The 22,169-nt window shown below is 40.8% G+C and overlaps 1 protein-coding gene across 1 annotated transcript in view; it reads left to right on the top strand.

Annotated features, from left to right (window-relative positions):
* MAP1B (microtubule associated protein 1B) overlaps window positions 1-22,169 on the top strand; it is a 71,645-nt gene that overhangs the window by 38,341 nt on the left and 11,135 nt on the right. Inside the window, exons 3-4 of the mRNA XM_063453756.1 lie at window positions 14,607-14,689; window positions 19,356-19,496. Of these exons, the coding sequence (XP_063309826.1) occupies window positions 14,607-14,689; window positions 19,356-19,496 (224 nt within the window). The remainder of the gene's footprint in view (window positions 1-14,606; window positions 14,690-19,355; window positions 19,497-22,169) is intronic.

Here is a 22,169-nt window from a genome sequence, read left to right as displayed (position 1 = left end):
CATCAGTGCGTAAGTCATACTAATAAAATATAAATAAAATATTGCAGATATATTTTTATCAGCTTTATTGATGTAGCAATCGTTCTATTTATAACTGAGTAAGGAAGGTAACACTATTGTTCTGGGAACAGGTTTATGGAGGTGAAGGGAAGACACATGGAATATGGAGGTCAGGATGGTAACGAGTAGGGGGAGATGTTCACAGGTCAGGTGCAAGGGAAACATGCATTTTAAGGAGACAGACAAGTTGTGGAGATGGACAGACACATTGAGAGGTGGGATAAGAGTGATTTGTAAATGTTTTATGGTATATATAGCTTCCAATAAGGAAATGAGGAGTGGGGAATATTAAGGGGGCTCCAATAGCGTTGGATTAGTTTAAAATAGTAAAATGCTATTGGAGCCTCCTTGGGTTCTCTCTATTTATTGTTTAACTGATATAGCTCAACACATGAAATTAAAGTGGAGTGATACATCCCACAAAGATTGTAAGCTGTCATGCCCAGAGCCGGTTTGTGGCTCTGGGGTCTGTGAGTGTATTTCCTTTGTAGAATGTTTAAAGGAATATTGAATATTGCACGGACATTCTGCGCTTGAAGTGTTGTTTTGTTTACATATTTTAACTAAACTTGTTTGAAAATCTGCTTGTGTACTGGATATACAAGTTGTAAAATATGCACTTGTATGTGTAACAATTTAGAAAAATTTCACAACTCTATTATTGTATGTTGATTATTTACAATATTGCCCCAAACAGTTAAAGCAGATGCTATTTTGGAGGCTTGTATAAATGTGTACTTTAATATGAGTATGCAGAGCAATATACAATTGCTTCTCAATTCCATGTCTGATAAATTCTATTAGAGGCTTTTCAGCAACCTCAGTCTGTTGAAAAGAGAATGTTTATTTCAAGACCGGAAGAATTCAACTGTGAAATCTCAGAAAACTAACCTTAAGTGCATCAATGTGATCTCATATATGTACTTGCAGCTCACCATATGTTACTTTTCCACCTCAGAGCTTTTAGTTGATAATAGAATATAACACATTTTAACAAGTTCACTTAAGGGAGCCCCAACTGTAACACTCGCAAGTAAGCCAATTATATTCAAGGTTCTGTTCACTAAAGTTCAAGTTGTAGCAACTTAGAAGCCAAATGGCAAAATGTAGACTTTAAATAGCCAAGTTGTGTCTATAGCTGCATTTGAGATGTTTTTCAGGCTGAGCTATTTTTGCTTGCATTTTGCCATCTGATTTTCAGTGTGCTATATTTTGGAGTTTAGTAAATAAACTCTTAAGAGGACCTGCCTACTATTAAAGGGACACTATAACTTATTGAAGTGGTCTGGCTGCAATGTAAATCATTGCAGTTTTTGAGAATCTACCAGCCAGCCACTAGAGATGGTTCTGGGAGTTACCCGGACTGCGGGTGCCCTAAATGATGCTGGACGATGCATGGCATGAGGACAACCAGCACCAGTGAATTGTCCATTGGAAAGCGTTGAGTCAATGCTTATTTATAGGGAGGGCCTAATGGGCTTGCCGCACATGCGAATTAGGTCCCCCATCTGAGCAAATAAAGTTGTTGTTTTTTAACCCTTTATGTGCCACGAGGAACAGTTCCTGGTGACCAAAACAGAAGAGGTCTGGTATTGCTCTAATATAACTCTGCGGATGTGATTTGAGCCTATCTTCATTGGGCTCGACACCTTTTGGCTGCGTTTAAACTTATACCACTCTAAGTTTGTATTACATAATACACTATATTCTGTTATCTTTTATCCTGTTTCAGCTGTATCTCTTCATTATTTCCACTGTTCCCCTTAGGGGTAAGTGTGTGCTTTAACATTTTAGCACTCGACTGGGTTTACAAAAAGTGACTTGGACCTACTTAGTTCACTCACCTTTCTTTTGCATGATTTCGTGTTACGTTTAAGGTACTTACACATGTGTTGTAGCTGCTATACCCAATATTTATTGGCATTATATATGTATTTAAGTGCCTTCATTGCACAGTGCACTTTTCAATTTACACTTGATGAAAGAATTAGTTTATCATAGAGATATTCAGTGAACCGGTACAGACTGTATTGCATTATTTAACTGTGTATACATAGTGTGGCAATGAAAAAATGAACTTGATGGACTTTTTTTTTTTACAAATATTGCCATTTAAATGGCACTGTAAAGCTCTAAAGAGAATGTATAAATTTGACAGTCATCCACCAGCCCTCACTCCGACAAGAGTACCATGCCAGGAGTACTTCAAATCCCATAAGCCTCTCAGACAGGCTGAAGTAAATTTATAGGGGAGAGAGATCACAAGTAAGTTCCTCTATCCTTATACATGTAGATATAACTTAGAAATAGATTAAAGAAACACTATAGGGTTAGGAACACAAACATGTATTCCTGACCCTATTGTGTTGAAACCACCATATAGCCCCCCTGATTCCCACTACTTTTATTCCAGACTGCTGCTGCTGGTTCTGCCCCTGATCTGCCTGCTTGGCTGATATCATCAGAAATTATTCTCTCAGCCAATCACAATGATTTCATAAAGTAAAGCACTGGATTGGCTAAGACTGTCAAGGTGGCAGATCAGGGGAGAAACAGCACAAGTCAAATACAGCAAGACCAACCAGCATGACCAACCAGCATCTCCTCATAGAGATTCATTGAGAAAATGCATCTCTATGAGGAAAGCTCAGTGTCTACATGCAGCACTGCCCCAGGAAGCACCTCTAGCAGCCACCTGAGGAGTAGCCAGTGGAGGTATCCCTAAGCTGTAATGTAAACGCTGCATTTACTCTAAAAAAAACAGTGTTTACTGCAACAAGCCTGAAGTAAATGATTATATGCACCAGAACTAATACAATAGGCTGTAATTGTTCTGGTGACTATAGTGTCCCTTTAATTAATCATAGTGAAGGTAATACTGTATTAATCACCTAGCATGATTGTTTTTTGTTTAAATTACTTACTAGGATTACTAATCTATCTTTACGTGCTAGCCAAATTGTTACCTTGCTGATGTTGTTTGCATCCCTAGCAGTTGTGTTGTAACAGGAGGCCTGCGGTGGGAAGCAAATTTTAAGTCTGGCTTGTAGTGTAGGACCTTAAATTATGAGCAGTGCAGCTGCCTCACTATATGTTCGAAAGAACAGGAGACTGAGATGCGTGTAGGGAGAGGGATGCCTTATTGCTCAGGAAAGGGACAAAGAGTTAATTATAGGGCAGGGCATGATGGTGAAACTAGAGTAGGTAGAGTGTGAAGGAAGAAAAAGAGAGTACAGGATGTGGGGGGAATTGAGTGGAATGGGTGGGGGATAGGTGCAGGATAGTGTGTGTAAAATTGTGTGAAGACGACCACTTATATCTGTGCTTTCCCAGAGCTCTTTTGTTCATAATGTGCCCCTAGTGGATAAACATACATTATCTTTAAGCAAGAACTTGCATCCTTTTCTATCACGTTCATTTCTGAGAGATCACATCATGTATAATATCATGAAACAGTTAATCAACACAGCCCCATAGCAGTCATAAATCAATGAAAACACCAGCGAGCTAGGATTAGCATTCATTTAACCATGAGTTATATACTCGCTGCCTGGAAAAAAAAATCTATCTTATCTCCCGAATTTTATTAAATACCCCTACATGATTCCTAACTGGCGACCATTTTCTCTTCGATACAAGCCTATAATAGAATAAAATCACTCCGGTATGCTGTAGCAGAGGCTCGACGTCAGTACAGGCAAGGCTTCCAGTAGCTGCTGTCGGACTTTACTTTCACCCAAGTTTGCCAGATCTGACATGATTTCGGAATGCATAATAATCGTATGTACTGGTGAGTTGTACATGAAAGTTTCTGCCCTGATGCATATATAATTCATGTGCCGAAGGAAGGCAATCAGAAGTCGCAAAGGTACTGTCTTTATCTTACAAAACTCTAATAATACATACTAGGGACAGCACTTTTCATGTACTGCCCCCTAACCTAAAGAAGAGATGTATGTCCATGAAATATGATGGATCTATAAGCTTACTCCAACTCATTGTTCTGTTATAATGGCAAAAATTCAGTTTACTGCTCAGTATGACTTTTATTTCTAACACTTAGGGCTGGCTGAGAGTTTTGTCATTTTTGGTTGACACCAGCTGGAGCACCAAGTATTTTCCATCTGTAATGTGAGGTCCCATACCTGGAGTGTGCATGTTATATAATGGCATATCACTTCTTCGCGTCATCATCATAATGATAATAATAATAATAATAACAAAGTATTTAACCAGGAAAGGCACATTCAGATTACTCTGGTTTTCAAGTACGTCCTGGGGATGTTACCTTAGCCCAACATCCAGGGGTTGTTACTGTTACCCAATTTAATGGTACTCATTCTATCTACCTTGGAAGGATGAAGAGCTGAGTCAACATAATGAATTATTAGCGCTGTCAGATCAACAGTTGACATAGAGAGACCTGTTAAAACAAGTCATACTTCATGGCTGGGTTCTGTCAAGACACACTTGAAATATTAATTCACATTGTGCTGCTTAAATAAAATTATGCTTTGTCAGCTTAATTTGTCATAAACTTTAAATTTTTGAAACAGAGCTGTGTAAGTTTTGGAACTGTCAAGACACGTGATGTGGTTGTGTGACACCTGATTTCCCCTAAGTCTTCCTGATCACCTGGCATACCAGCTCTGTCACCCAGTGTTGGGAGAACTGATGGAACATGCCTGTTTAACTGCACTTAAGTTAAATTTGGGCCATTTTAAGCCAATAGACCAGCAGCCTTGCTAGGCAGCCCTGTTGGGCAGCCTGTCATCCAGAGGTATGCATGCGTGTTGAGATGATGTGCCCTTTTATGGGTGGGGATGTTGTCCATAATTCTGCTTACATCAGTGGTACTTCCACCCAAGGGCTACATTCTCTCCCATTCGATATCAGACCAAAGTTAAAAAGTCGTATTATGCCATATGCCTGTTAACATGAATTTCATGTCTTCCTGCAAAAAAAGTTGCAATTGAATCATTCTTTACACGTTTCAGGCCTTTGTACATCTCTTAATATACTGGACATCGTATTACTTGTGTAACCCTCAACTAGCTATTAAAGGAACACAAACATGTATTATTGTTTAACACTATAGTGTATCCTGCCAAGTTGGGTTACTTGGACCTGGAAAACTATAAAAAACAAGAAACCTTTGCTCCCTTTTATTCTCAATCGTAATGGCCTCAGCAAATCCACTTCTTCCCCAGAGGGAAGCAATGGAAGGCTTGTACGCATGTACAGCAAGTTCCCCACTCTGTGTGATATTAACTCCAAATATGGTGCTATTAAAGTGGTACTGTCATACATGATATAATTAAAGGTGTTATTTCTCTCCCAGGGAACTAGGGGTTAAAAATTAAATAGTGACAAAATTAGACCCGGGGTGTTCAGCACTTGGGGCTCAATCAGGCCACGTGGTGGTTTTCTTCTCTCCCGTTAGCTACTCTGAGGCAATTAAAGTGAGAGGCACAGTTTGCTAGAGTGTGTCTGCCTTCACCCTGTTAACACTTCTTAACGAGCTCAGCTAGAAGTGTGAATGAAAATCTACGTGTCCTTGCAGCTATTTTAACCTAACTTTGCAAAAAAACTAAAAGCAAACATGCAAAATAAAGTACACGCATGTTTTCTTTGAGAGTATATCTGCTAAATTGTAAGCAAGTATACAATAAAGTGTTCATTTAATTAAAAAGGTTTGGCAGGCACTTTGGAGTTTTGGGACAGGGTAAACAGCTGTCAGGGTACCTGAGGCCTCTACCTCTAAGGGAGGTAGAGACTTGGTGGTTTGCCCGTCCAGGCGAGCTGTTTCCTTCGTTCCTCGCGGTTCATCCAGTCACTTAAACACCGGCCGCGAGGAATCCACGTCCTTTTCTAGCGGGACGCTCAATACGTGACGTCATGACGCTATCACGAGCGACCTGTCACTCAAGTGTCCGATATCCAATCGGTACTTGTCAGAGGCGTGATTACCATCCAGAGCCAGGGTATTTAAGCTTACTTCTCACTTCAGCTCATTGCCCTGTCGTGGTTCTAGCTTGTCTAGTCACTCAGTGCTCTGGTATTCTAGTTTGCTCTATTTGGTTTTGACTCGGCTTGTTGTACTACCCTGCTTCTCTGTTATCCCTTGACCCGGCTTGTCTCTCGCTTATCTGTCTTCTCGTTCCCTCGACCTCGGCTTGTCTCTGACTATTCTCTATTACTCTCGGTACGTTAGTCCGGCCATTCTAAGGCCCGGTATACGTACCTTTCCTCTCTTTGTACTCTGCGTGTTGGATCCCTGTCCCGATCCTGACATTACGACAGGGCCAATGGATCCTGCAGGTACAAACAGTCAGCTTGGTTCTTCGGATCCCAGGTTTGACGCCATGGAGCACAGGATGGATCAGATGGCTTTGGCACTACAGGCACTTTTGTCTCGTGCTAGTAATCCACCTGAGGAGACACGTACTCCTTCTATCTCTCCTGCAGTCTCAGGTCTAGAGGTAGCCACTGTAGGTGCTTCTTCCCGTATTACCCCACCAGTACGTTATGGCGGGTCACCGGAGAAGTGTCGTGGCTTTCTGAACCAGATTAGCATCCATTTCGAATTACAACCCCGCTCTTATCCTACAGATAGAGCGAAGGTTGGATTTGTTATTACTTTACTCATTGAGAAAGCTCTGAGATGGGCCAATCCTTTATGGGAGAATGATAATCCACTAGTCTATAATTATAATGCCTTTGTAGCTGCGTTTAGAAGAACTTTTGACCCTCCTGGTAGAAAGGTCAATGCAGCTAGATTACTGTTGCGCCTTAGACAGGACAATCGAACACTTGTGGATTATGCACTAGAGTTCAGGTCCTTGGCGGCAGAAGTTAAGTGGAACGAACAGGCTTATATAGATGTGTTTCTGACTGGGTTATCAGATATAATTCTTGACGAGGTCGCTACTAGAGAACTCCCTGAGAATTTGGAGGATTTAATTTCTTTTATATCTCGTATTGATGAACGCTTAAGAGAGAGGCAGAACACTCGAGATAGGACCCGTAGACCCTCCTTTAAACTAGCGCCTACCTTTCAAAATTCTGAGTTCGAGGACTTACGTATTCCTGAACCTATGCAGATAGGCAGTACTCATCTCACAGAGAGGGAGAGACAGTACAGGAGAAGGGAGGGTTTATGTATGTATTGTGGAGTCAGAGGTCATTTACGCCTAAAGTGTCCCAATCGTTCGGGAAACGCTCGCACCTAAGTTTCTCTAGAGGACAGGCCTTGGGTGTTTCTACTTTGTCCTCTATTCACAACTACAAAGAGCTCAGGCTTCTGTTACCCGTTTCTTTAAAGTGGGAAAAGGGAGTAGTTAAGACTATGGCACTAATCGATTCTGGAGCTGCTGAGAGCTTTATAGATCAGGGTTTTGCTGCCAAGCATGCTATTCCATCCCAGTTAAAAGAGACACCACTGGCTGTTGAGGCCATCGATGGTAGACCGTTACTTGAGCCTGTTATTTTCCATGAGACCATACCGATTAACTTAACTGTTGGCATCCTACATAGAGAGGACATATCCTTACTGCTCATTTTTTCTCTACGTCTATTCCCATAGTACTGGGGTACTCCTGGTTGAGGAGACATAATCCTATTATTAATTGGGAGTCAGGGGAGATAGTTTCGTGGGGACAGAATTGTCAAGAAAAATGCTTGCGGAAGGTCTTACCTCTCGGATTAACCAACACATCGGCTAACTCTGACAATCCTACAGAGACACAAATTCCGCCTCAGTATCTAGATTTAAAGGCAGTATTTGACAAAAAGAAAGCCGATACCTTACCTCCACACAGGTCCTTTGATTGCAAAATTAACCTACTCCCTGGTACCATGCCCCCCAGAGGTCATGTATACCCATTATCTACGAAAGAGAACTCAGTTCTAGAGGAGTATATTCACGAGAATCTAGACAAGGGATTCATTAGGAGGTCCTCCTCCCCTGCCGGGGCTGGATTTTTTTTTGTTAAAAAGAAGGATGGTTCTTTGAGACCTTGTATTGATTATCGAGGCCTAAATAAGATAACCATTAAAAATGCCTACCCGATTCCCTTGATCACCGAACTCTTCGATCGTTTGAAGGGCTCTACAATTTTCACCAAGTTAGACCTCAGAGGGGCATATAACTTGGTGAGAATCCAGCAGGGACATGAGTGGATGACGGCATTCAATACTCGCTATGGCCACTATGAATATACGGTTATGCCTTTTGGGTTATGCAATGCACCAGCTGTATTCCAAGATCTGATAAATGAGGTTCTTAGGGAATTTCAGCAAGAGTGCGTCATTGTGTACCTAGATGATATACTTATACATTCTAGTGAGATTGAGACTCATCACAAGCAAGTCAGGAGGGTTTTGCACAAGCTTCTTCAGCATGGCTTGTACTGCAAGTTGGAGAAATGTAGCTTTGATCAAACCCAGGTAACCTTTCTCGGCTATGTGATCTCTGGGGAGGGATTCAAGATGGATCCGGATAAACTCCAGTCCATTCTAGAGTGGCCTTTACCTAAAGGACTTAAAGCCGTACAGAGATTTATTGGTTTTTCTAATTATTATAGGCGCTTTATTAAGGGCTATTCTTCAATTATCGCACCTATCACTAATATGACCAAACAGGGGGCTGATACTAAGAATTGGACTACTGAAGCTCTTCTTGCGTTCAAAACTCTCAAGGAGCTTTTCGCTTCCGCTCCAATTTTAGTTCACCCCGACACTTCCCTGCCTTTTCTGCTTGAGGTAGACGCATCAGAGACTGGTTTAGGTGCTGTCCTATCTCAAAGGTTGGGTGTTGACAAACCATTACATCCATGTGGATTTTTCTCTAAAAAATTGTCCGGTACTGAGAGCAGATATGACATTGGTGACAGAGAATTACTGGCGGTTATCAAGGCTTTGAAAGAGTGGAGACATTTATTGGAAGGTACTTTACATCCTGTTACCATTCTAACAGACCACAAAAATTTGTCTTATATCGGAGAGGCCAAGCGTCTGTCCTCCAGGCAGGCTCGTTGGTCGTTGTTTCTTACCCATTTCAATTACGTTCTGACTTACAGACCTGGCTCAAAGAATTCTAAAGCCGATGCGCTATCTCGCCAATTTGAGCCTTCTGCTTCAGTTGAACCACTTGTGTCCTCCATTGTACCCAAATGCAATATTATTGCTAATACCAGTCTTAAAATTCATTCTCCGCTACTTGACCAGATCTTGAAGTCACAACATCTAGCTCCCGGAGACACTCCTGAGGGAAGAAACTTTGTTCCTCCTGAACTTCAACTGGAACTCTTACAATGTTTTCACGAGAGTAAAATAGCTGGGCATCCTGGTATTCGCAAGACATACTCTCTGATATCCAAGGATTTCTGGTGGCCTTCACTTCGAAAAGATATTGAGGAGTTCGTCGCAGCTTGTGAGACTTGTGCCAAGACTAAACTACCTCATGCTTCTCCATGTGGCCTGTTACACCCCTTGGACATTCCTGAGAAACCTTGGTCCTGTTTGTCCATAGACTTTATCGTTGATTTACCTGCTTCCAAGAGACAGACTGTTATTCTCACGGTGGTGGATAGATTTACTAAGATGGCCCATTTCGTGCCATTACCTAAACTTCCGACTTCTCCTGAATTGGCGGAGATTTTTGCGAGAGAGGTTTTTCGCCTACATGGGATTCCTTCGGAGATTGTTTCTGATAGAGGTTCTCAATTTGTCTCACGTTTCTGGAGATCCTTTTGTTCTCAAATGGGTATCAAATTGAACTTCTCCTCTGCCTATCACCCTCAGTCTAACGGAGCTGCTGAACGTACCAATCAAAAGATCGAACAGTATCTGCGATGCTTTGTTTCCGAACACCAGGACGATTGGGTCGGTCTGATTCCTTGGGCGGAGTTCGCACACAATAACCTTGTTTGTGATTCAACTCGCTCTAGCCCTTTCTTCATGAACTATGGCTTTCATCCTTCGATTTTTCCTTCGGTTTCCTCTTCTCAGGGGATACCGTCGGTTGATGATCATGTCGCCAACCTGAAGAAATTATGGGATCAGACTCGGCAAATTCTGTTACATAGTTCTTCATTGTTCAAGAAACACGCTGACAAGCATAGAAGAGCGGCTCCTGTTTTTGTTCCTGGGGATAGGGTATGGTTGAGTACTAAGAATATTCGCCTAAAAGTTCCATCTATGAAATTTGCTCCTCGCTACATAGGTCCTTACAGGGTTCTCACTCGTATCAACCCGGTTGCGTATCGCCTTGCTCTGCCACCTGCCTTACGCATTCCTAACTCTTTTCATGTCTCCTTGTTGAAACCCCTTATTTGCAACAAATTCTCCTCTAAGGTCTCCTCGCCTCGTCCTGTTCAGGTGGAGGGTCGGGAGGAGTACGAGGTCAGCTCCATCATTGATTCCAGAATTTCAAGGGGAAAATTGCAATATCTGGTCAACTGGAGGGGATATGGTCCTGAGGAGAGGAGTTGGGTACCTCAGGAGGACGTTCATGCTTCTCGTCTTCGCAGAGCATTTCACCTCCGCTTCCCATCTCGCCCCGGTTCCTTCCGCCCGGTGGGCGTATCTGAGAGGGGGGGTACTGTCAGGGTACCTGAGGCCTCTACCTCTAAGGGAGGTAGAGACTTGGTGGTTTGCCCGTCCAGGCGAGCTGTTTCCTTCGTTCCTCGCGGTTCATCCAGTCACTTAAACACCGGCCGCGAGGAATCCACGTCCTTTTCTAGCGGGACGCTCAATACGTGACGTCATGACGCTATCACGAGCGACCTGTCACTCAAGTGTCCGATATCCAATCGGTACTTGTCAGAGGCGTGATTACCATCCAGAGCCAGGGTATTTAAGCTTACTTCTCACTTCAGCTCATTGCCCTGTCGTGGTTCTAGCTTGTCTAGTCACTCAGTGCTCTGGTATTCTAGTTTGCTCTATTTGGTTTTGACTCGGCTTGTTGTACTACCCTGCTTCTCTGTTATCCCTTGACCCGGCTTGTCTCTCGCTTATCTGTCTTCTCGTTCCCTCGACCTCGGCTTGTCTCTGACTATTCTCTATTACTCTCGGTACGTTAGTCCGGCCATTCTAAGGCCCGGTATACGTACCTTTCCTCTCTTTGTACTCTGCGTGTTGGATCCCTGTCCCGATCCTGACAACAGCACAATCATTTGGGCCAGGCCTGAGTGTAGCGAGTACCCTGTACCCACTTTCATCTCTGAGATTGGCTTACAGCTGCAGTCAGGCAGCTGGTTCTCTGTTTTGTCCTTACTGTGCGTGGAAATAGTGCGAGCAACACATATCTTTTACTAATCTCTCACTCGGCCGTCTCCTCAGCATAACTGGACAATGACGAATAACTACTTATCCCATAAACCGCCGCTGGACAGGGGTTGGTCAGATAAGAACAGAAAACCGCTTAACCTGTTCCTGAGGAGGACGTTTAAATATATATTTTTTTGTTTTGTCTAATTTTTTTCTGCATATTTTAATTCATCAGCTATAAATTTCATTCCAATTCAGTCTAAAGAAAATAAACCGTTTTACTAATAACTTAGAATATAGCTGGATAATATTCTTTTCCCCTCCCCAAGTCCTTTCAGTATCATTCCTGTACTGAAGAACCCAGGCTGTTTTCCAAATATAATTATTCCTCCGTACAACCGCTCACCTTCCAACATTTGAAATGGACAAAGAGGGACACTTTAATTTTAGTAATGTGAGTGGGGGTGTGTCCAGGGGCGGGGCTGTTCTGGAAATTTTAGATGAATTACTAAAATCCATTTATACGACAAGAACAATAGATATGGTTTGAAATACATCTGTGCAAACAGGATACATTGTTATTAAACTAAATTACATTCTAGTTATATTCATTATTAGTAAGTCACCTAAAGTTTCTCAGAACCCCATGGCCACACCCCTAAAATTAAAGTGCCCTTCTCTGTCCATTTGACATGTTGGGAGTCATGCTTTGTTCTCTCTGCACATCCTGCTCAGTCATCGCCTATGCGCTTCAGATCTCACAAAGCACCAACTGATGGAGTCTGAGGGGACATGACATCATAGCCCCACCTCCTCCATCAACTGCTGCATCAGTGTGCAAAAGGGAGCAATGGCAGCAGGCTGGGCTGGAAGAATGGCCTACGACTCGCCCCAGATGGCACCCAGCAGATCACTACACATACATGGTAAGGAGATGGGAGGGAGTGGGGATTAAATGGGAGGGTTAGAAAATGGGAGGAAAGGATTAAGGAAATTGGGCTAATGAGATGGGAGGAAGGGGTTAATGAAATAAGGGACTAGGGAGATGGGAGCAAGGGGTTAATTAAATAAGGGGCTAGGGAGAAAGGAGCAAGGGTTAATTAAATAAGGGGCTAGGGAGAAAGGAGCAAGGGGTTAATTAAATAAGGGGCTAGGGAGAAAGGAGCAAGGGGTTAATTAAATAAGGGGCTAGGGAGAAAGGAGCAAGGGGTTAATTAAATAAGGGGCTAGGGAGAAAGGAGCAAGGGGTTAATTAAATAAGGGGCTAGGGAGGAAGGGGTTAATGAAATGTAGTTAATGAGATGGGAGCGAAGGGGTTCATTACAATCGTGTATTTCTAACAATGTAGTGTTCCCATCTGATCTCCCCAAGAAAGGATTTTACTCCCCTTTTTTCCCCCACTGCCAAGATCCACTTTCCACAGCCGCCTTCCTGAACGTCACACTGATTCTTCTTGTCATCCAATACAATGCTTCTCATATGGGAGCATTGGGGGCAAAACGAACAAGTGCGGCCAGCTTTGTGCTCCTCCAGTCAAATGAAGGCTAGCTGTGAGAGCCAAGTTTGACTAACGTACCCTTGGGCTGAAGCCCCTAATGATTTTGTCACTTAGCAATGTCATTGCTGGTGTGCATTCATTATAAAGCTGAAATCTGTTTTGTCGACCAATTTCTGGCACATTGTAAAGATGATTGTGTGTTCAAATCACTGTATACTCTCTTCTGCATAATCCGAGGTATTCAAACATGCAGAGTTTTGAAACACTTGAGACCCTTATAGCACCTGAGCTTGCTGAAGTCATTTATGTGTAAAGAGTGTGTCCTCTTCTTTTTTTATATAAAAAGGGCAGATTTCGATAGAATTTGGCACTCATAAAAATTAACCTTGTTACATCCCATGACTTTCAGTCAGACAATCGGTCCTGTTATTTTCTGGTTTGGTTAGTAGACATGTGCAATTCGGGTACTTCCAAATGTCCAAATAGATTAATTACCGAAGTGTCGAAGTTCCGAAGTTGCTGAAGTTCCGAAGTTCCGAAGTGTTCGAAGTGCCGAATTGCGAAAGTCACGAATTTCGGAATGCCAAACCGAACCAAAAATGTTCCCCATGTACATTCCTATTGGTTAGTTCTGTGGAACTAAACTCAAGAGAACTGCCTTGAAAAGACTTCTCATTGAGCTACATTAGGAATTCTATGAGAGATCTATGGCAATATACCTCAGCACAGAATGCACCTGTCATGGTTGAATATATTTATTACATGTTATGTATTACATTTATACATGTGTGTACCTATATATATATATATATATATATATATTGTTTGTATATTGTATTTTTTTTAAATTGTATCCTATTGTAACAATGCAATGTTTTGTGGACCCAGGACATACTTGAAAACAAGAGAAATCTCAATGTATCCATCCTGGTAACATATTTTATAAATAAATAAATAAATTCAGTGTTTCTACCAATAGAATAAAAGAGTAGTCAAGCCAGAGTAGCTTTGGCACAGAACCCAAACTGACACAGTTCGGTAGCTCTAGGACACTTAGCTGGAATAGGTCCTTCACATACAAGAAACTTTGTCATGGTCTGTGGCTACACCACGGTCTCGTCTTTGTATGATATTGTACAATGTCAACTCTGATCAGTGACGCTCACATTATTTGAAATCACATATAACACTTTCATAAGCCACTGATCATATTCTCACTAGGGGGAGCTGATTACTATACTAGGTCTGCGCCTTCTGACCTGTTTGATTTTAAAAACAACTGTGGAGGACTGTGGCTTCTGTTCAATAAATGCAGATTAGACTTTAGGCCGAATTTTCTCCCTTACTAGAGTCTTTCTTGTTTTTTTTTCTTATGTTTATGAGTGCTTATGTGGTTTGGCCTGAAATGGCTAACATAGGAATGTCCTGGGGAGGTTTTAGATTCCAAATCTGTTTTTAAGCAGCTAGATTACAGTGATTTGGATGGACTGGATCAGGGGTGGCCAAAATTAGGGCATTTTGAGTCCAAACTGCTATTTTTTCAGGCTAAGCTATTTTGCGCTAACAGTTGCAATTTCTCTGTGATTTCTTCACAATTCTGGATTCAATAAATAAATAAATATATGAGCATCATGGACTGTGTGAAAATACTAATTTAAATTGTATTAGTCTGCCTTTGTTTCTTTATGTTTTAAAACAAAACCCCAAACATATTAGATTTTTTTTTTCTCTGATTTAAATAAAATGTTACAAAGGTATTTTGCCCTCTTTGTTTCAGGACAAAAAATCCTTCATCACAGAAGTGATGTCTTGGAGACGGTGGTTTTAATCAACCCATCTGATGAAGCCGTCAGTACTGAGGTGAGTTACTTATAACGAAAGTTTTCATTGTACAGATGACTCCCTTTGTGAATTCTACATACTCCCTTATTTATCTCCCCCATCTTACCCCTTGTTATGATTATCGTAAAAATTACTTACAAGACTTGTGCATTTATGCTTTTTAGCAATATATATATATTTTTTATAAATTCTTTATTTACAATTTTTTTTTTTTATAAATTCTTTATTTTCTCGATTTCTTTCCTCGTTGTTCCATAAGCTAAAGGGCTTATAATGGCTAATAACATTGTTACATTGTTACATAAGCTAACAATAATGGCTAATTACATTGTTACATAAGCTAAAGGGAATGCCATAATGGCTAAAGAACGGTGAGGACCGTGTCGGTGGTGATAGGAATGGGAGTCAGTGATCTGGAGTCTATCACCGTTTAGCTCAATAGCAGGCTCCGGGGTACACGGATGTGTGTTGTAGAATGCAAGGTATGGGTGTGTTGATAGCTAAAGCAAAACAGTATTTTTTTATTTTTTTTTTAAATTCTTTATTTTTGTAGTGCATATAGATATAACAACGCGTATGTGGTGCCCCATCGGCAATCCAATTACGCTTCAACGACAATAATTACAATGGGGTACATGGTAACTTTTGCACAATTTATAATAATAAGTGAGGTCAGTTCTATAAAATTATAAACACGTTTGTTTCTACTAATAATCAACGATTCAAAGTTGAGTAGGAATCTAAACACGTTAGGTATGGCGAGTAGTGTGCTAAGTGTACTAAGTGAGTGTCATGAGAGCAGGCCACAATTTAAGGGCGACAATTTAAGCACATAGCTGCAGAGTAAGCATAAATATAACAGGAACAATAACGGCGTAACGCATGTGATTGGGATTGAACATTCTCCCTTACACTGTGCAGGCTTGGGTGTATTAGGCAACTGTTTGCAAAACAGTATTTTTATGTAATGAGTTGAGGACCCGTGGCCCCTGAGGCCGTAGAGTGTGGTGGAGGGGGTTAGTCCATGTTGTTAGCGGGTGGTAGTTTTCGGTTCGGCTGAGTCCAGGGTGTAATATATTTTATTTTTTTTGTCAATTCTTTATTATGGTGATGACAGTTACATTGCGACCGGTATGCATTGTGTGGCTTGCGCAGAAGCCCGATGGTGTCTTGGTAACCGTCTGATTTTTTTTTTTATATTTTTTTTGTAACATGTATATCAAGCATAAAAGACATACAAAAAATAATCATAATAAATGTAATAAACATATGTCACGTATTATTGTTGTATGAGGATAAGTGATCCGTTTTGCGTGTTGCTGTGTGTGTGCGTCGGCTGTGTTCGTTTCGTATTGTACCCTTCTGCATTGTGTTATATTTTGTCTCTGTGTTGGTCCTGCCTCTGCGGTCTGGGTTTCCCCCAGCAGTCAGGTGTCGAATTGTTCCCACAATGCCCATACTTTTTGGTACGTGGTTGTGGTGTTTCGCACCTGGGCCGTTAATCTGTCCATCAGACAGTTGTCTCTGATTTTCGTCTGTACTAGCGTAATAGGTGGGGTTTCTGACTTGATCCAGTGTTGCGCTAGAGCCCTACGTGCTGCCAGGTTTAGTAGGTTTAAGAGTCTCTGGCTATACTTGTCTAGCCCGTCTGTCAGCCTGGATAGGAGACAAGCCCATGGGTCTGCCGTCAGCTTTTTCTGTAGGATGCGTGAATTCAATTCTGTCACCTCTTTCCAGTAAGTTTTTGCTTTGGGGCATTGCCACCACATGTGGATGTATGTGCCTTTTTCCCCACACAGTCTCCAACATGTGTCCGAGGGGCTCAGTCCCATGTGGCATTGTTTTGTTGGGGTGGTGTACCATCGGAATAGAATTTTGTACATTTGTTCCTGTAGTGTGGTGTATATGGATACCTTGGAGCTTGCTTCCCATATGTCTCGCCACTCCTCCCCCTCCAGCTTCTCGCCCAGACCAGTTTCCCACTTGTCTGTGTAAGTTAGTGTACCGCATTCCCCTGACTCCCCACCAATGTGGTTGTATAGAGTTGTGATCAGTTTCGTGGGCATGGGTTCGAAAAAGGTTATTTGTTTGGAGATTGCTGTCTTAACCTCCGTGGTATGGGCGAAATCTCGGATTTGAATATAGCGAAAAAAGTCGCAGGTCGTCAGGGGTGCTAGGGTCTTGAGATAGTCATAGGTAATTACCTGATTGTCTTGGTACAGGTGTGTGTATCTCCTTATCCCAGTGGCCTCTATGCCTTTAAAGGCAGTGTCATGGGAGAGGGATTATTCATGAGCTGTTGTTTTATGGCAGTTTTGTCCCATACGTCTATCAAGTTTAGGATTGCTGGGCAAGTGGTTTTAAGGCGCACCCTGTATTTTTTGGGGGTCCATATTAAGAGTTGCGGTGGGTCCTCGCCCATCAGGGCCGTTTCTATGTCCACCTATTGGTGGTGGCCGGCAGGGCTGTGCCAGTGTGCTATTTGCGCTACCTGCACTGCAAGATAATAGTGGTATAGGTGAGGCAATCCCAGTCCTCCCCTCCACTTGGGGTTGTATAGTACTGCGTGTAATATATTTTTAATCAATGCCTGAACAAATCGATCTGTGGAGTTTTATTTCAATGATTGACTTCACAGGTAAATCTTGAATGGATTGTTTTGTTGGGTGCAGATTAAAAGGAATTTGATTAATCGGTACTAGCTGAAAGTCTTTCATTTATCCTGTTTCTCTTGATTTGCTTACTTTACTGGTGTATAATAATCACATGTACCAGTTTTGGGGGAGTCACCATATATTTATATTGGCAAAAAAAAATCACCTGCGCACTACCTAAATTACCTTTAATATGTAATTAATTGAGCACTGTAAGTACCAAAACCATTGTGGCATATTACAATAGTTTTGATGTCATGAATCTGCCTTCCCGTCAAACAGTTTTTGAGCAGTTTGACCGAAACCATCAGCCTTCCTGGACCTAAAGACTGGTCTATCACTACTATCACTTCCAATAGAGCAGATTCACTTATACATCATACGCCCAGGGCTGTCCAACCATAGATTCAATTTTCACATCTTCACCGTCCCCTGGCAAGGTCTCTATGCAAACTTTTGCATGAGCTTTGGGTAGCTTTTTATGTTTTTGAAGTAAAAAATTCTAAAAATATGGTTATTACTAAAGTTAAAACATATGTTTTTTATTTTTAACCTTTATATTTTTACTTACATCATTTTCGATGGGTGCGCGCCCAAGGTAGAGATAATACAATGCTAGGATTTGACAGGTTAAACTGTGTTAACCTGTGGATAGTAGGAGTTATAGTCTAAAACAGCTGGAGTTTCCAATCACTTCTTAATAGTCTACAAACAACTGGTCACATAGCTACTTTTTCATTGACGTTCTATAAAAACTATATTTCTAATTACTTGGTCCCTTCTGCCTTAAACCTGTTAAGAAATCCATATGTGAAGTCAGAGAACACAGAATGCACTGTTCTGTACTCCGTAAATGCAATATCAACTGATTGGATCTGAGTGGTTGACTTTGACTCGAGTCATTATATTACTGCTGTTGTACATCCAGAGGAAACAATTAGATGATTCATTAAGAATTACACAGCAGATCAGTTTCCTGCGAGGTTCTGTTCAGTGTAGTGGCCTGTTTTACGATATCTTTAAACTCTTCAATTAGAGGTCATTTCCTCGTAGCCTTGTAATCACAGAGGAAAACAAATAGCTCAAAACCTCGATTTCGATTTCATTCCTCATTGTTTTACTTCCATTATGTAAAAAATTATCGTTTTACTTTAAATAATAACATAAGTATTTTTATCATCATTTTTAAATTGACCAGTACCAATTCATAATTAGAGATGGATAGACATTTCCATGTGAAGTCAGAATTTGCAGTATTTTTCAAGTTGTGATCATCGGAATAGTAGGTAGTATGTTTGAAAGTGTATTTACTAATCATAACCAGTAGGAAATCAGAGAATGTGATCATAAACACCCTAATATATTGAGGGTTGAATAAAACAAAACTTGTGCAATATTTTGGTTTGTGATTTTTGCTGGAAATAAAGTAATTTTTACTTTGTTCCCTTGTTAAAAGAATACTGAAGTCATTATTGTTTTGTCTATTGTTAGATAAACTGTTTGTCAGTCTCCTCTACCACCTAGTTTCTGTTTGGTCTAACGTTCTCACAGAGGCTCTACTGTTTATCACTCTATATGGACCATACTGAATTCCTATTGTCTTTCCTTTCGTCCTTTACTTCCCCCGTATGTTACAGAGCTGTAACTGGTGGAGCTAAAATCACTTACTGCTTGATGATTGGGTATCTTTTACCATCAGCAACTTATTTGGGGGTGCGCGAAAGGGAAAAACAACATGGCATACTGCATCTTTTTCTGTTGTAGAGATATTCTGACCCCCAAAATTATTAGAATTTAATTACCTTTAAAAATACACAGTAATGTGCTCTGTTAATATTCTCAACGGAAATTCTGATTTAATAAAGCACCAAAGTATTACAGTAAGGGACAGCTACTATGGTTTCTTGGAAGACGTTACAAAGAGTAAAAGGATTTATGACTTACGAGAAAATTGATTTAAAGTGTATAGATCTTCCTTTGCCTACTGGTGTAACGTTTTAATGGAAGGCTTTCTGTTTGACTTGTGACAGGTACGGTTAATGATCACCGACGCCGCGAGACACAAGCTTCTAGTGCTCACTGGACAATGCTTTGAAAATACTGGTGAACTTATACTGCAATCGGGATCTTTCTCATTCCAAAACTTTATTGAAATCTTCACAGACCAAGAGGTAAGATACCATGGTAAAGATATGTGTGTAAACAATTATATCACAGGAATCTTCTGTTGTCTTAGACAGTCTCATGGGGAATTCTTGGGGCACATGGTATGGTATGAAGTGTGTTGGTGTCTAAGTGTTGTGTGCAAGTGCACGGGAGGTACAGGGATCTAGAGAAGGAGGTTTGTAAAAGGCATAACAAAAAGTAAATTACACAAATTGTGACTGAGCTCTCAATCTGGCTGTTAATACCTCTAGGGGATCTTGAATGGTAATATTATTAGTGAAGAATTTACAAAACCTAGAGGATGTAGCTTCATATTTCACTAAATAAAGCCTCAACTGATAGATACAGTCACAACTTCTTTTCAATCCAATACGGCTGCTACATGACTACTGGGCAGGAAGGCTTACCATTTCAACATTGAAGCTTCATAACTTAATCTTCAATCCAGGTACAAACCATGGCAGCTAGTGAAGTTTTAAGACGCCCTCTAGGGGCCAATAGAGCATGTCTGGGCAGATTTAAAAAACGACCTAAATTCTACACATGCCCACTTGTCCTCAACAGCTTATACAAACAGCCATTATTCATAATTAATTAATCAGCCTGTGCTGTAGAGAAAGCAGGGGAGGGGAAATTAAAGTGCAGCAGAGCTCTATGGTGTATGCTTGCCATTTATAATGAAAATGTATTATTTTGACAACAATTAAAAATAATAATAATAATAATAATTTGAGAGTTTTATAGCGCTTTTCTCCCTGTGGGACTCAAAGCACTTTACAAGTATACAAACATAAAGACATAAAAGTTAGGAGTTTCTGAAGGTCAGCTGAGCGAACTGAATGCCTGATGGAAGAGGTTGTTTAAAAAAAAAAAAAGAAGTCTGTAAAGTTGGTGCCTCTCTGATTGGGCACGGTAAAGAGTTCCAGAAGGTAGGGGCAGTGTGGCTGATTGCCCTGGAACCTGAGCCTGTCTTTATTCTTGGCACTGACAGGAAGGATTTGCTGGCTCACCGAAGTGAATGGGATGGAATGTAGGGTGTCAGGAGCTCTTTCTGTGGGCCTTGATTGTTTACGGCTTTGAAGGTTAGCAGGCCAATTTTAAAATATGTTTGACATTTAATTGGAAGCCAATGACTGGAGAGGAGAACAGGAGGTTATGTGGCAGGAGCGAGTTTGATTGGTCAGTAGTCTTTCTGCTGCATTTTGCACAGTCTGAAGGCGATGGAGTTCTTTTTATGGGAGGCCCAAGTAAAGTATATTGCAGTAATCTAGCCGAGAGGATACAAATGCATGGATTAATGTTGGCATACCATTCGGTGGAATTAAATGTTGTATCCTGGCTATGTTTTTGAGATGAAAGTAGGAAGATTTTATTACGGAGGAAATCTGCTGTTTAAATGATAGTCCAAAGTCAATCAGCACTTCCAAAGTCAATTAAGAGATTTTTGTTGCCCGTGGTCCCATCACCAAGAGTAACTCTGTTTTGTCCAGGTTCACTTTAAGCCAACTAGCATCCATCCATTCTATGAGGTCTGCTAAGAAACTGTTGATGCGGCATGTTGGGTCTGTGGTATCTGGAGCAAAAGAGAAGTAGAGTTGTGTGTCATTAGCCATGCAGTCTGGGTCTAATAAAGGTTTCTTTAGGAGTGGGTTTACCACAGCTTCTTTTAGAGGATCTGGGAAGTTTTTAGTGAACACTGCACTATTTTTGTGAAGGCTATCTCAATGCATGCAGATATAAGCTGAGTTGGAGCAGGGTCTAAGTCACATGTAGTAGGGTGTAACTTTTGCATGGTTCTTTTAACTCCCTTTATATCCACATTTGTAAAAGTGGACCATAAACTGGGGCAATCTGGCATTCCATTGTAGTGGTTCTGGTGTGTAACTGTTTGGCCTCCTGTGATAGAAGCTCGGATTGAGGAAATCTGGTCTCTGAAGAAGATCGCAAATGCTTCAAACTTATCCTGAGAAAAGTTGGTGGGGATATGCATGCATGCTGGTTTGCAGAGCCTTTCTACCGTGCAAAACAGTTGCCTGGGTCTATTGTGGGAGAGTGCAATTTTGCATGATAAAAATGAATATTTTTTCTGAGTCATCTTGAATTGATATTCATTTAGATATTTGGTAAGAGTAGCTATATCGAGTTTACGGTCTGTTCTCTTCATTTTTGATGGTGTTATTAAACCACAGTGCACTGTTGTGGGTTTTGACAGTGCGTATGTGTGTTGGTGCAATGCTTTCTAGGATATCTCTCGTGGTTTTGTTTTAGAGTCGGACTAAGGAGCTGGGGTCTTCACAAGGGCCCATGCTGCTCTAAGTGCCGCTACAGACAAGTCTCCTCTGGACAGTGGTCAACATATTGCCAGTCATAAAAATAAAAATAAACTAAAATTAAATCGAAGTAAAAATAAATGGATACTTTTAGGTTTGAAAATCTATCTATCATCTATCAGTGCTAATCCATTTCTCTCATTCAACACACATGATAATAATTTTCTGCTGTATATAAAATGTTAATCATTTTCTACTGTCAAATTTAATTCATTTTACTAAATTAACATGCATAGTCTTTCATATTCTTTATAATTGCTTTATATCTGCATGCATGGTAATTTTTTTTTTTTTTTTACCAATTAATACAAAAATATGTTAGTGTATATTTTATTGTAAAAAAATTAA

Source organism: Pelobates fuscus, chromosome 5 (assembly GCF_036172605.1).
Source record: "Pelobates fuscus isolate aPelFus1 chromosome 5, aPelFus1.pri, whole genome shotgun sequence".
In the NCBI taxonomy this organism is placed as follows: Eukaryota; Metazoa; Chordata; class Amphibia; order Anura; family Pelobatidae; genus Pelobates; species Pelobates fuscus.
Note: the sequence above shows the minus strand (reverse complement) of the source record. Positions and strands in the feature narration are given on the sequence as shown.